At 34.3% G+C, this 13,638-nt stretch overlaps 1 protein-coding gene across 3 annotated transcripts in view; it reads left to right on the top strand.

Annotated features, from left to right (window-relative positions):
* UCHL5 (ubiquitin C-terminal hydrolase L5) overlaps positions 1–13,638 on the top strand; it is a 51,890-nt gene that overhangs the window by 26,384 nt on the left and 11,868 nt on the right. The window contains exons 7-9 of one of the 3 annotated variants that reach the window (XM_068541826.1): positions 387–450; positions 8,681–8,783; positions 9,947–10,057. In XM_068541826.1, coding sequence (XP_068397927.1) covers positions 387–450; positions 8,681–8,783; positions 9,947–10,057 — 278 coding nt within the window. Of the gene's footprint in view, positions 1–386; positions 451–8,680; positions 8,784–9,943; positions 10,058–13,638 lie in introns of all 3 variants that reach the window. The other 2 variants (XM_068541825.1, XM_068541827.1) reach the window with 2 other exon arrangements.

Here is a 13,638-nt window from a genome sequence, read left to right as displayed (position 1 = left end):
AAAAGGATTGAATCCTTATTTTGTCACTAGTATGTGAGCTGGTTTTTCTTAGCCCTCTGTCTCATCATCTGTAAAATGGGGGTAGTTATCCTTATCTCACAGAGTCGAGAGTTTTAATGAAATAATTCCCTAGTTCATTATTTTCTCAAACATTTGTTTAGCACCGCTAAGTGACGCAACAATGTGGAAATGCAAATTATGATAATACTCTTTCCCCTTACCATTACTAAGAAAGTAAGAGTTGGAGCTTAACGTAGTTATGCTAAAAGGTTTTTTACTATCCTGAATTTGTCGAAATATTAATAAAAAGATATTTTGGACCAAACTTTTGAAATAATATTAATGTTGATTTTATTTGACATAAATGCTTTTACATTTCTTCCTAGGTGCATGCAATCAAGATGATTGGATCAGCGCAGTGAGGCCAGTCATAGAAAAAAGGATACAAAAGTAAATGCTCAGCTAATCTCATTGGCATAACTAATGTTCTCGTTTTTAAACCTTTATTTTATCGTTGTTTTAGCAATACTTATTGAACATCTACTTTTGATTGGATTAATGTGTTCAGGAAATCTATTCGGAAAATCTCTAAATTCTACATCGTAGTAAGTCACCTTGTCTTTATAGAAGTTAAACATGCACATTTCCATTAAGTTAGATATTTTGTACAGTTATTTTGTAGAGTTTTGTTTTTAGGAGTATCTGTCTTTTTTATTAAATTAAACTTTTTATTTCGAGATAATTATATATTCACATTAAGTTATAAAAATAATACAGAGAGCTCCTGTGTACCCTTTACCCTGCAGGAGTAGCGTCTTGTAAAACTATGGTACAATGTCACAGCCAGCTATTGATGTTAATATAGTCAAGGTACAGAATAATTCCATCACCACAGTGGTTCTTCATTTTGCCCTTTTATAGCTACAGCCACTGCCCCCAACCCCACCCTCCCGCATCCTTAATCCCTAGTTCTATAATTTTTGTTATTTAAAGAATGTTATATAAATGGAATCATACAATATGTAACCTTTTTGGATTGGCTTTTTTCACTCAGCATAATTCTCCGGAGATTCATCCAGGTTGTTAAGTATATCGATAGTGCATTCTTTTCTATAGATGGGTAGTAGTCTATGGTATAGATATTCCATTTTTTTGCCCATTCACCCATTGAAGGACATCTGGATTGTTTCCTGTTTTTAGCTGTTATGAATAAAGCTGCAGTAAACATTTGTGTACAGATTTTTGTGTGTACATAAGTTTTCATTTCTCTGGGATAAATACCTAGTTGTATGGTAAATACATGTTTAATTTTTTAAGAAATTGACAAACTCTTCCAGAGTAGCTGTACTATTTTATTTTACATTTCCACCAGCAGTGTAGTATGAGTGATCCAGTTTCTCCACATGCTAGCTAGCATTTTGTCAAAATTTTTTATCTTAGCCATTTTGATAGGTGGGTAGTAATATTTCATTGTGGTTTTAATCTGCATTTCCCTAGTGACTAACGTTGAAAATCATGCCTTTTGTTTATTTTGTAATTGGATTGTTTTTTTGACTCTTGAGCCTTGAAGTTCTTTACATACTCTAGCTATCACTAGTCCTTTGTCAGACACGTTGTCTGAAAATATTCTCTCCCAGTCTATAGCCCATCCTCTCCTCCTCCCAACATGGTTTTTCACAGAGCAAAAGCTCTTAATTCCAGTGAAGTCCAATTTGTCAGTCTTTCCCACTGTGAATTGTATTTTTGTTGTCCAGTCTAAGAATTCTTTGCCTAGCCCTAGATCCCAAAGATTTTCTCCTTTTTTTCTAAAAGGTTTATATAACATTTTACATATGTTTATGCTCTATTTTGAGTTAATTTTTGTGTGGTGTGAAGTTAAGTCAAGGTTCATTTTTTTTCCTCTATTTGTCCAATTGGTCTAGCACCATTTGTTAAAAAGGCTATCCTTCCTCCTCTGAACTGCTGCTGCACCCTTGTAAAAAAAAATCCAGTGGGGCATATTTGTGTGGGTCTATTTCTGGTTCACTGTTCTGTTCCATTGATCTATTTGTCTGCTGTCTGCAAGTACTACAGAGTCTTGATGACTAGCTACATTGTAAGTCTTGAAATCAGGTAGACAAATGCCCCCAACTTTATTCTTTTTCTTCAGAATTGTTTTAGCTGTTAGAGATACTCTGCCCGCCATGTAAATTTTAGTATAATCTTGTATCTACAAAAATTCTTGTTGAGATTTTGATAGGAATTGTGTCAAACATCAATTTTAAGGGAATTGGCATTTTTACTATATTGATTTTTCCAATCCATGAACATGGTATGTCTATCCATTTACTTGGATCTTCTTTAATTTCTTTCATCAGCATTTTGTAGTTTTCCACATGCTAGTTCCATACGTATTTTGTCAGATTTATACCCAAGCACTTCATATTCTTTTGAGTGATTACAAATGATACTATATTTTCATTTTTGTTCCATGTGATCATTGTTAGTGTGTAGAAATAAAGTTGATTTTTTTCTTTCTTTGTCTTGTATCCTTCAACCTTGCTAAGCTCACCCACCAGCTTTAGAAGTTTTGTGAATTCCTTGACATTTCCTACATATTGATAGATGATCATGTCATTTGCAAATAGGCACAGTTTTGAATTTGGCTATTTCTAATTTAAGTTTTATCAGTTTTTCCCTTACATATTCTGCAGGTCTCTTGTTTGTTGCATAAACATTTATGATCACTATTTCTTCTTAGTGGATTGACCTTTTTATCATTATGCAATATTTCTCTCTAGTAATTTTCTTTGCTCTGAAGTTTACTTTATCTCACAGTAATATAGCCACTTCTGCTTTGTTTTGATTCATATATGCATGATATATTTTTTCCATCCTTTTACTTTCAACCTACCTATGTCATTATATTTGAAGTGAATTTCATATAGACAGCATATATTGAATCATATCTTTTAGTCCACTCTGCCATTTTCTGTCTTACTTGGTAGATTGAGACCATTTACATTGAATGTAATGGATTTATAAAATTACGTATAAAATGAAATGTATATTTAATATGTAATTATTAATGTCTTACGGTTTAAATCTGCCATTTAAATTTTTTCTCTTTGTTCTGTTTTTTTGTTTGGTTCTCTGTTTTCCTTTTCCTGCTTTTCTGTGAGTTACTCAGACATCTATAGTGGTTTTGAGTTTATTTCTTTGTATGGCTTTCCTAATGGTTTCTCTAACTTATCCCAATCTACTGGTGTTAACATTTTACCAGTTTGAGTGAAGTGTAGAAGTCTTACCTTCCTTTATGTACTTTTACTGTCCACTGTTATATTTGTCTTAAATAATTCCTCTACATACATTTAGGACTCCATCAGACAGTATTATAATTTTTGTTTTAACCATGAAGCTTAATTTAAAAAACTTAAGAGAAGGAAAATGTATTTACCCATATTTTTACTTTTTCCATTGTTCTTTCTTCTTCATGTTCCAGAACTAAATTCTTTTATCATTTCCTGTCTGTTTAGAAAACTTCATTTAGCCATTCCTTTAGGGTAGTTCTGCTGTCAACAGAGTCCTGGTTTTTCTTCATTTAAGAATGTCTTGATTTCCCTTTTATTTCTGAAGGTTATTTTCACTGTGTATAGAATTCCGGGTTGATAGTCTTTTCTTTTAGCACCTGAAAATTGTTATGTCGCTCCCTTCTGGCCTCCATGGTTTCTACTGGTAAATCCACTGTTGTGCAAACAGGTTTTGCCCTATAGATATGTTGGTGTTTCTCCTGTTGTTGGTCTCAAAATTTTTTTTTTTTTTGGTTTGTTTTTAGTTTTCATATATTTGAGTATGATGTGTCTTGGTGTGGATTTCTGTGCATTTATTCTGTTTGGATTTTGCTTAGCTACTTGAATCTGTGCGTTTATGTCTTGTCAAATATGGGAAGTTTTTAGCCATTATAACTTGGAGAACTTTTTCAATCTCACCCTCTTTCTCACCTCTTCCAGGACTCCAATGACACAAATGTCTCCTGCTTTAGTCCCACAGGTCCCTGGGGCTCTCTTTATTTTTCTTAGTCTGTTTTCTTTGTTCAGTTGGGTAATTTCTGTTGTTCTACTTTTCAGTTCACTGATTCTTTCCTCTGTCTCCTCCATTCTGCTGTTGAACTCACCCATTGAGCTTTTTTATCGTTTTATATTTCAGGTGTAAAATTTCCATTTGTTTCTTCTTTATATCTTCTGTTTCTTTGCTGAGACTTTCTATTTTTTGTTTCCAGGGTGTTCATAATTGTTCATTGGATCATTTTTATGATGGCTGTTTTAAAGTCTCTGTCAGTTTATTCGGACATCTGTCATTGCTCTATCTGTTGAATGTCTCTCATTCAAATTGAGCTTTTCATGATTTTTAATAGGACAAGTGATTATTGATTGAAACCTGGGCGTTTTCAGTACTATATTATAAGACTCTGAATCTTTTTTAAAACTTCTCTTTTAGCTGGTTTTTATGGGCACTGTTCTGGCAGGGTAAATCAGGGATGCCACCCCATTACTGCCAGGTGGAAGTAGAAGTCCAGGTTCCCCACTCTGTCTTCATTGACACCTGAGGTGGGAAGGGGTTCCTTGTTACTGCTGGGCAGGAGGTGGGAGTTCTGGTCCCCAGTATGGCTTCCCCTGATACTACCCTGGCCGGGAGGAGTAGCAGTGCCTTGTGACTGCTCTCTACATGGCTCCACTGATACCAAATTTGGGAGGGGGGCTTCTTTACTCCTGGATGGTAGTGACTTCACATTTGGCTTCCCACTTAGTTTCCTGTGACACTGCAAATAGATGTCATTACTGTTTGCAGGGATGAAAGTCCTAGCTCCCTACACAGCCTTTTCTGACACCACCCCAGGTGCCTGTTACAGCCTGGTGGGGGTGGAAGTCCAGGCTCCCTACCCAGCCTTTGCTGGCCGGTAGGGTTTGGGCCAGTTTTTTCAGTTGTGTTTGGGTATGGTAGAGTGGTTATTGTCTCAAAGTTTTCTGTCTCATGAGGTTGCCCCTTTCCTGTTTGGATAGAAAGAGCAGACTATTGTTGGTGCTTTTTTGTCTGTGCCTGTTGGCATTTCTCAATTGATGGCTTCTTTAACTCCAAGGCCAGGACATATGCAGCAGAATGATAAGCCAGAGACTTCACCACTGTCATTCTTGGGTCCTGGTTCCCTAGCATGTCTGCCTTCTCTTCACTTTTCAGAATTTTAATTTTTTTCATTTTTTAAAAAATATATGTCTAGATTTTTTTAGTTTGATATTTTTTACTGGGAGGAATAGGGAAATCGAAGTCCCATAAGTAGAGTTTTAAAAACAGCATTTTTACATAGTTCAAAGTGCTATAGTTATACTGGGCCATATTCTTTCCAGTGAATAGAACTATTTATGAGAAGCTCTTGCAGGTGAACTAATGCAAAAACAGGCTTACATTTTCTACATGTTTTCATCTGGTTAAGTGCCATTTACATAATGTTATGGATAATCTTTCCAATGTCAATCCTTACCATAAACAAGCTTATACTATAAGATGTTTCATTGGTTTCAGAGTCGTGAAAATAAAACAGTATTCAGAAATTTTACAAGAGATTATTTATAACATATTACGTAAATATATATTTATATATGATAAAAGTACAAGTGAAATGTAAAACATATATTAGTTAAGAATAGAAACAAAATCATGATTTGGAAAAAATTATATAGTAAGGAATATAGTTAATACCATCAAGATGCCAGTAAAATTAATTCAACAAATGTGAGGTCTTAGTTTAATTATTTTTTCTAATTGAGATAAAAGGTAATTGATAGTTACCATATTTTTTGTGAAAGTATGAGAACTGATGAAAACACGTTATTTCAAACGTCTAGGAGGTACTAAAACATTTAATAATATATTTGTGATTGATGAAATTTAGCTGATTTTTTCCTTTCATATATGAAAGCTTATTTATCTGTCTATAGACAAAAGTATTAATAAATAAATTTATATTGAAGTATAGTTGACTTCCAATACTGTATTAGTTTCAGGTGTACAACATATTTTTATAGATTATGCATCATACAAAGTTATAACAATATTATTGACTATATTCCTTGTGCTAAATGTTAACATGCCTGTTTATTTATTTTATAAATGGTAGTTTATACCTCTTAATCCCCTTCACCTATTTCACCTACCCTGCCAATTCCCCACTCAACTACTACTTTGTTCTCTATATCTGAATTTGTTTGAGTTTGTTTCTGTTTGGTTATATTTGTTTTGTTTTTTATAGTGAAATCATATAATATTTGTTTTTCTCTGTCTTAACTTATTTCACTTAGCATAATACCCTCTAGGTTCATCCATGTTGTTGCAGATGGCAAGATTTCCTTCTTTTATATGGCTAAGTAATATTCCATTGTGTGTGTGTATAAAACATCTTTTTTATCCATTCGTCAGTCAATGGACACTTAGGTTGCTTTCATATCTTGGCTATTGTAAATAACGCTGCTATAAACATTGGGGTACATACATCTTTTCAAATCTGTGTTTTTGTTTTCTTTGGAAAAATACCAGAAGTGAAATTGCTGGATTGTGAACTCTTTATATATTTTGGATATTAACCTGTTATCAGATATATCATTTGCAAATATCTTCTCCCATTCAGTAGGCAGCCTTTTCATTTTGTTGGTGCTTTCCTTTGCTGTGCAAAAGCTTTTTAGTTTGATGTAGTCCATTTGTTTATTTTTTATTTTGTTTCCCTTGCTCGAGGGGACAGATCCAAAAATTATTGCTAAGACCAATGTGAAAGAGCTACTGCCTATGTTTCTTCTAGGAGTTTTATGGTTTCAGGTCTAACATTTAAGTCTGTAATCCATTTTGAGTTTATTTTTGTATATGGTGTGAGAAAATGGTTTAGTTTCATTCTTTTACATGTAGCTGTCCAGTTTTTCCAACAACACTTATTGAAGAGACTTTTTCCCCATTGTATATTCTTGCCTCCTTTGTTGTAGATTAATTGACTGTGTGTTTTGTGGGTTTATTTCTGGACTCTGTTCTGTTCCACTGATCTATATGTGTGTTTTTGTGCCAGTACCATACTGTTTTGATTACTTTGGCTTTATAGTATAGTTTGAAGTCAGGGAGCATGATACCTTCAGCTTTTTCTTTCCCAAGATTGCTTTAGCTATTTGGGGTCTTTTGTGGTTTCATACAAATTTTAGGAATATTTGTTCTAGTTCTGTGAAAATAGGGATTATTGAATCTATAGGCTGCTTTGGGTGGTATGGACATTTTAACAGTATTAATTCTTCCAATCTATGAGCGTGGTGTATCTTTCTATTTGTGTTGTCTTCAGTTTCTTTCATCAATATCTTACAGTTTTCAGAGTACAGGTCTTTCATCTCCTTGTTTAACTTTATTCCCAGTTATTTTATTCTTTTTGATGCAGTTGTAAATGGAATTGTTTTCTTGATTTCTCTTTCTGATAGTTCATTATTAGTGTACAGAAATGCAACAGATTTCTGTATTTTGATTTTGTATGCTATAACTTCAGTGAATTCACTTATTCTAATAGTTTTTTGGTAGAATTTTTAGGATTTTTTTGTATTTAATATCGTGTCATCTGCAAATAGTGAGTTTTACTTTTTCCCTTCCAATTTGGATGCCTTTTATTTCTTTTATTTTTTTTGTATGATTGCTGTGGCTAGGACTTCTAATACTATATTGAATAAAAGTGGTGAGAGTGGGCATCCTTGTCTTCTTACTGATCTTAGAGGAAAAGCTTTTAGCTTTTCACTGTTGAGTATGATGTTAGCTGTGGGTTTGGCTTAAATGACCCTTATTATGTTGAGATTGTTCTGTCTATGCCAAGTTTGTTAAGAGTTTTTATCATGAATGGATGTTGAATTTTGTCAAATACTTTTTCTGCCTCTATTAAGATGATCATGTGATTTCTGTCCATTGTTTTGTTGACATAGTTATAACGTTGATTGATTTGCGTATACTGAACCATCTTTGCATCCCTGGAATAAATCCCACTTGATCATTATGTGCAATCCTTTTAATGTATTGTTGAATTCTGTTTGCTAATATTTTATTGGGGATTTTTTGCATCTGTGTTCATCAGGGATATTGGTCTGTAATTTTCTTTTTCTGTAGTGTCTTTGGTTTTTGTATCAGGGTAATGCTGGACTCATAGAATGAGTTTGGAAGTATTCCCTCCTCTTCAGTTTTTTGGAATAGTTTGAGAAATAAAGGCATTAATTCCTCTTTAAATGTTTGGTAGAATTCCCCTGTGCAGTCCTCTGGTCCTGGAGTTTTGGTTGTTGGGATTTTTTTTGTTTGCTGATTCAATTACATTACTAATAATCAGTCTGTTCAGATTTTCTGTTTCTTCCTGATTCAGTCTTGGAAGATTGTTTCTGGGAAAGTATCCATTTCTTCTAGGTTGCTCAATTTGTTGGTGTATCATTTTTCATAGTATTCTCTTATGATTGTTTGTATTTTTGTGATACTGGCTGTAACTTCTCCTCTTTAGGAAAGATTTTTTAAAATGTCAGTTTTTATGGTTAGCCAATTGGTAGATCTGTGTTTACCCCAGAGAATAAGGGAGTCATCACAATAGATTATCTTAATTGTAATAGTGTTACATTTCTTTACTACATTATAAACTTTAATTTTTTTTTAGGTACAGTGAAGGTGAAATTCGATTTAACTTAATGGCCATTGTGTCTGACAGAAAAATGATATATGAACAGAAGATAGCAGAGTTACAAAGACAACTTGCTGAGGTTTGTGACCATGTTTTTATGTACAAAGTTCTAGCTTAGTTATTCTCTCAGGGAAACTATTTATTTTCTTCTTTCCTTTTTTCCTTCTTCCTTCTTTCTTTGTCTGAAATGTAGATTTAATCAAGTATCCTGAGTGGTAATTAAGAGAATATGCTCTGGAGTCAGGCTTCTGAGATTCAGCTCCTGCCTTTGCCACTTAGTGGAAGTATGATTTTGAGTGTATTTCTTTGTGCCTCAGTTTCTTCATGTAAAGTAGGGATAATAGTATTTACCTTAAAAGGTGGTTGTGGGGCTTCCCTGGTGGCGCAGTGGTTGAGAATCTGCCTGCCAATGCAGGGGGCACGGGTTCGAGCCCTGGTCTGGGAAGATCCCACATGCCACAGAGCAACCTAAGCCCGTGAGCCACAACTACTGAGCCTGCGCGTCTGGAGCCTGTGCTCCGCAACAAGAGAGGCCGCGATAGTGAGAGGCCCGCGCACCGCGATGAAGAGTGGCCCCCGCTCGCTGCAACTAGAGAAAGCCCTCGCACAGAAACGAAGACCCAACACAGCCAAAAATAAATATAAATAAATTTAAAAAAAAAAAAAGGTGGTTGTGAAGAATAACTGAGATAACGTATATATAAACCACTTAAAAAAGTGACTGACAAATAGTATGTGCTAAATAAGTGTTAACAATTTACTGTAATTTCATTATATAATTAAGCAAGTTAGAATATATTTCTTACAGAATTAATTGGGCACATTTAGATTCACATGTAATCTTTACTCTTCCTTATGATGATTATCTTTCTAGTAAATATGATTGGAGAAGAGAATTAGTAATAGACAAAGACTTTTTTTTTATGTTCCTTTGATCACATTTTCATGAGTATATTTAAGCAGATTTACTTTACAGCTCAACAGCAGATTATAGCAATTCAGTTTGCTACAGTATAGATTGTTTTTAGATAAAAATTCATATGTATTGTTGTAGAACATAGAAAATTGGAAGATACTACTTAGCTTTTATCCTTTAATATTGCAGTTAGTAAGTTGGTATTCTATCACCAATATTAAGAATAAAATTTGAAAATGATTGTACTATGTTTATCATTTAAAAATAGCTTAGACTTAAGCCTCAGTCATTAGGGTGTGCTATTTCTTTTTCTTTCCCCTAAGGAGGAACCCATGGATACAGATCAGGGTAATAACATGTTAAGTGCTATTCAGTCAGAGGTTGCCAAAAATCAGATGCTTATTGAAGAAGAAGTACAGAAATTAAAAAGATATAAGGTATGTACTTTTTATTTGTTCCTTTAATGTTTTAATATAGAGTGGTATATTTTGACACGAAGGTATGTTGAATGCTTGGTTGTTTTTTCCCCATCATTTACACTTTTCCAGAATAATGTGTTGAGTCCCTGGCATCCAACAAAGGTAACTAGTGAGGTTTCTTTCCTTTTTTTTTTTTTTCTTTTTTTTCAAGTATTATTACAAACAGATATTTAACATATTTGATGCTAAAGTTCACTGCAGTTATTATTGATGCTCAAATTATCCCATCTTTAGCCATTGGAAGCCACTTCAGGCTGTCTCCTATGTCCTTTTGATGTGACTCTCTTCATCTTTGATAGCTTCCTTGCTTTCTAGTATGACAAGATGTTTCAGACTCACCTTGTACATTCCCTGCTTCAGACTTGGAATCAGCCATTTTTTCAAGAAGTCCTGAGTGCTTTTGGTGAGAAATGGTATTTAGAAACCATTATCTGGTTGCTCAGGGTGCTCAGTCATACTGATTATTCATTATTTCTAGGACTTTTCAGAGCTAAGAAATACGTTTTTATTTCTTGTTTTATTTTTGAAGAGAAAATGCAACATGAATTCATATTAATACTCAAATTTAGGATTAAAGGGCTTTATATTTGAAGTTAAGCATTTGTATCTTTTCACCTGGAAGTCTTGGTTTCTATCAACATTAACATAATTACCTATTTGCTTTATGCTGTCTATCTGTATTTGTATGTATATATATAAAGGTTCAGAATAACAGTGCCAGTAGTGTTAATAACAACTGAGAAGTTTTTTCTTCAGTTAATTTTTTCCTTAGGATATATTACATTTTGGATGTGCAATCAAATTAGCATATTTTAAAATTCATCTGAAAAAATTTTCTCTTGGTGTCATTCTATCACCAACTTAATATAAAGTTGGATTCGTTTTTTAGATTTTGCTTTCCAGTTTTTTTAGGGTTTTACATTTTTAAAATTTATTTTAATTATGTCAAACATTATATAACTCAGAGTAAAATATTAAGCAAGGCTGTCTTTAATAATGTCATTCTCCTTCACTTGCAGTCTGTCTGATAAGCTTTTTTTTTTTTTAAACATCTTTATTGGAGTATAATTGCTTTACAATGGTGTGTTAGTTTCTGCTTTATAACAAAGTGAATCAGTTATACATATACATATGTCCCCATATCTCTTCCCTCTTGCATCTCCCTCCCTCCCACCCTCCCTATCCCACCCCTCTAGGTTGTCAAAAAGCACCGAGCTGATCTCTCTGTGCTATGCGGCTGCTTCCTGCTAGCTATCTGTTTTACGTTTGGTACTGTATATATATCCATGCCACTCTCTTTGTCCCACCTTGCCCTTGCCCCTCCCTGTGACCTCAAGTCCATTCTCTAGTAGGTCTGTGTCTTTATTCCCATCTTGCCACTAGGTTCTTCATGACCTTTTTTTTTTTTTTTTTTTTTTTTTTAGATTCCATATATATGTGTTAGATACGGTATTTGTTTTTCTCTTTCTGACTTACTTCACTCTGTATGACAGACTCTAGGTCCATCCATCTCACTACAAATAACTCAATTTCGTTTCTTTTTAGGGCTGAGTAATATTCCATTGTATATATGTGCCACATCTTCTTTATCCATTCATCTGTTGATGGACACTTAGGTCGCTTCCATGTCCTGGCTATTGTAAATAGAGCTGCAGTGAACATTGTGGTACATGACTCTTTTTGAATTATGGTTTTCTCAGGGTATATGCCCAGTAGTGGGATTGCTGGGTCGTATGGTAGTTCTATTTTTAGTTTTTTAAGGAACCTCCATACTGTTCTCCATAGTGGCTGTATCAATTTACATTCCCACCAACAGTGCAAGAGGGTTCCCTTTTCTCCACACCCTCTCCAGCATTTATTGTTTCTAGATTTTTTGATGATGGCCATTCTGACCAGTGTGAGATGATATCTCGTTGTAGTTTTGATTTGCATTTCTCTAATGATTAATGATGTTGAGCATCCTTTCATGTGTTTGTTGGCAATCTGTATATCTTCTTTGGAGAAATGTCTATTTAGGTCTTCTGCCCATTTTTGGATTGGGCTGTTCGTTTTTTTGATATTGAGCTGCATGAGCTGCTTGTACATTTTGGAGATTAATCCTGTCAGTTGCCTCATTTGCAAATATTTTCTCCCATTCTGAGGGTTGTCTTTTCGTCTTGTTTATGGTTTCCTTTGCTGTGCAAAAACTTTTAAGTTTCATTAGGTCCCATTTCTTTATTTTTGTTTTTATTTCCATTTTTCTCGAAGGTGGGTCAAAAAGGATCTTGCTGTGATTTATGTCATAGAGTGTTCTGCCTATGTTTTCCTCTAAGAGTTTGATAGTGTCTGGCCTTACATTTAGGTCTTTAATCCATTTTGAGTTTATTTTTGTGTATGGTGTTAGGGAGTGTTCTAATTTCATTCTTTTACATGTAACTGTCCAGTTTTCCCAGCACCACTTATTGAAGAGGCTGTCTTTTCTCCACTGTATATTCTTGCCTCTTTTATCAAAGATAAGGTGACCATATGTGTATGGGTTTATCTCTGGGTTTTCTATCCTGTTCCATTAATCTATATTTCTGTTTTTCTGCCAGTACCATACCCTCTTGATTACTGTAACTTTGTAGTATTGCCTGAAGTCAGGGAGCCTGATTCCTCCAGCTCCGTTTTTCTTTTCAAGATTTCTTTGGCTATTTGGGATCTTTTGTGTTTCCATACAAATTGTGAATTTTTTTGTTCTAGTTCTGTGAAAAATGCCAGTTGTAGTTTGATAGGGATTGCATTGAATCTGTAGATTGCTTTGGGGAGTATAGTCATTTTCACAGTGTTGATTCTTCTAATCCAAGAACATGGTATATCTCTCCATCTATTTGTATCATCTTTAATTTCTTTCATCAGTGTCTTGTAATTTTCTGCATACAGGTCTTTTGTCTCCTTAGGTAGGTTTATTCCTAGGTATTTTATTCTTTTTGTTGTAATGGTAAATGGGAGTGCTTCCTTAATTTCTCTTTCAGATTTTTCATCTTTAGTGTATAGGAATGCAAAAGACTTCTGTGCATTAATTTTGTATCCTGCTACTTTACCAAATTCATTGATTAGCTCTGCTAGTTTTCTGGTAGCATCTTTAGGATTCTCTATGTATAGTATCATGTCATCTGCAAACAGTGACGGCTTTACCTCTTCTTTTCCGATTTGCATTCCTTTTATTTCTTTTTCTTCTCTGATTGCTGTGGCTAAAACTTCCAAAACTATGTTGAATAACAGTGGTGAGAGTGGGCAGCCTTGTCTCGTTCCTGATCTTAGTGGAAATGGTTTCAGTTTTTCACCATTGAGGACAATGTTGGCTGTGGGTTTGTCATATATGGCCTTTATTATGTTGAGGAAAGTTCCCTCTATGCCTACTTTCTGGAGGGTTTTTATCATAAATGGGTGTTGAATTTTGTCGAAAGCTTTCTCTGCGTCTATTGAGATGAGCATATGGTTTTTCTCCTTCACTTTGTTAATATGGTGTATCACATTGATTGATTCGCATATATTGAAGAATCCTTGCATTCCTGGGA

Source organism: Eschrichtius robustus, chromosome 3, assembly GCF_028021215.1.
Source record: "Eschrichtius robustus isolate mEscRob2 chromosome 3, mEscRob2.pri, whole genome shotgun sequence".
NCBI lineage: Eukaryota > Metazoa > Chordata > Mammalia > Artiodactyla > Eschrichtiidae > Eschrichtius > Eschrichtius robustus.
This window is presented reverse-complemented; position numbering and strand designations above follow the sequence as displayed.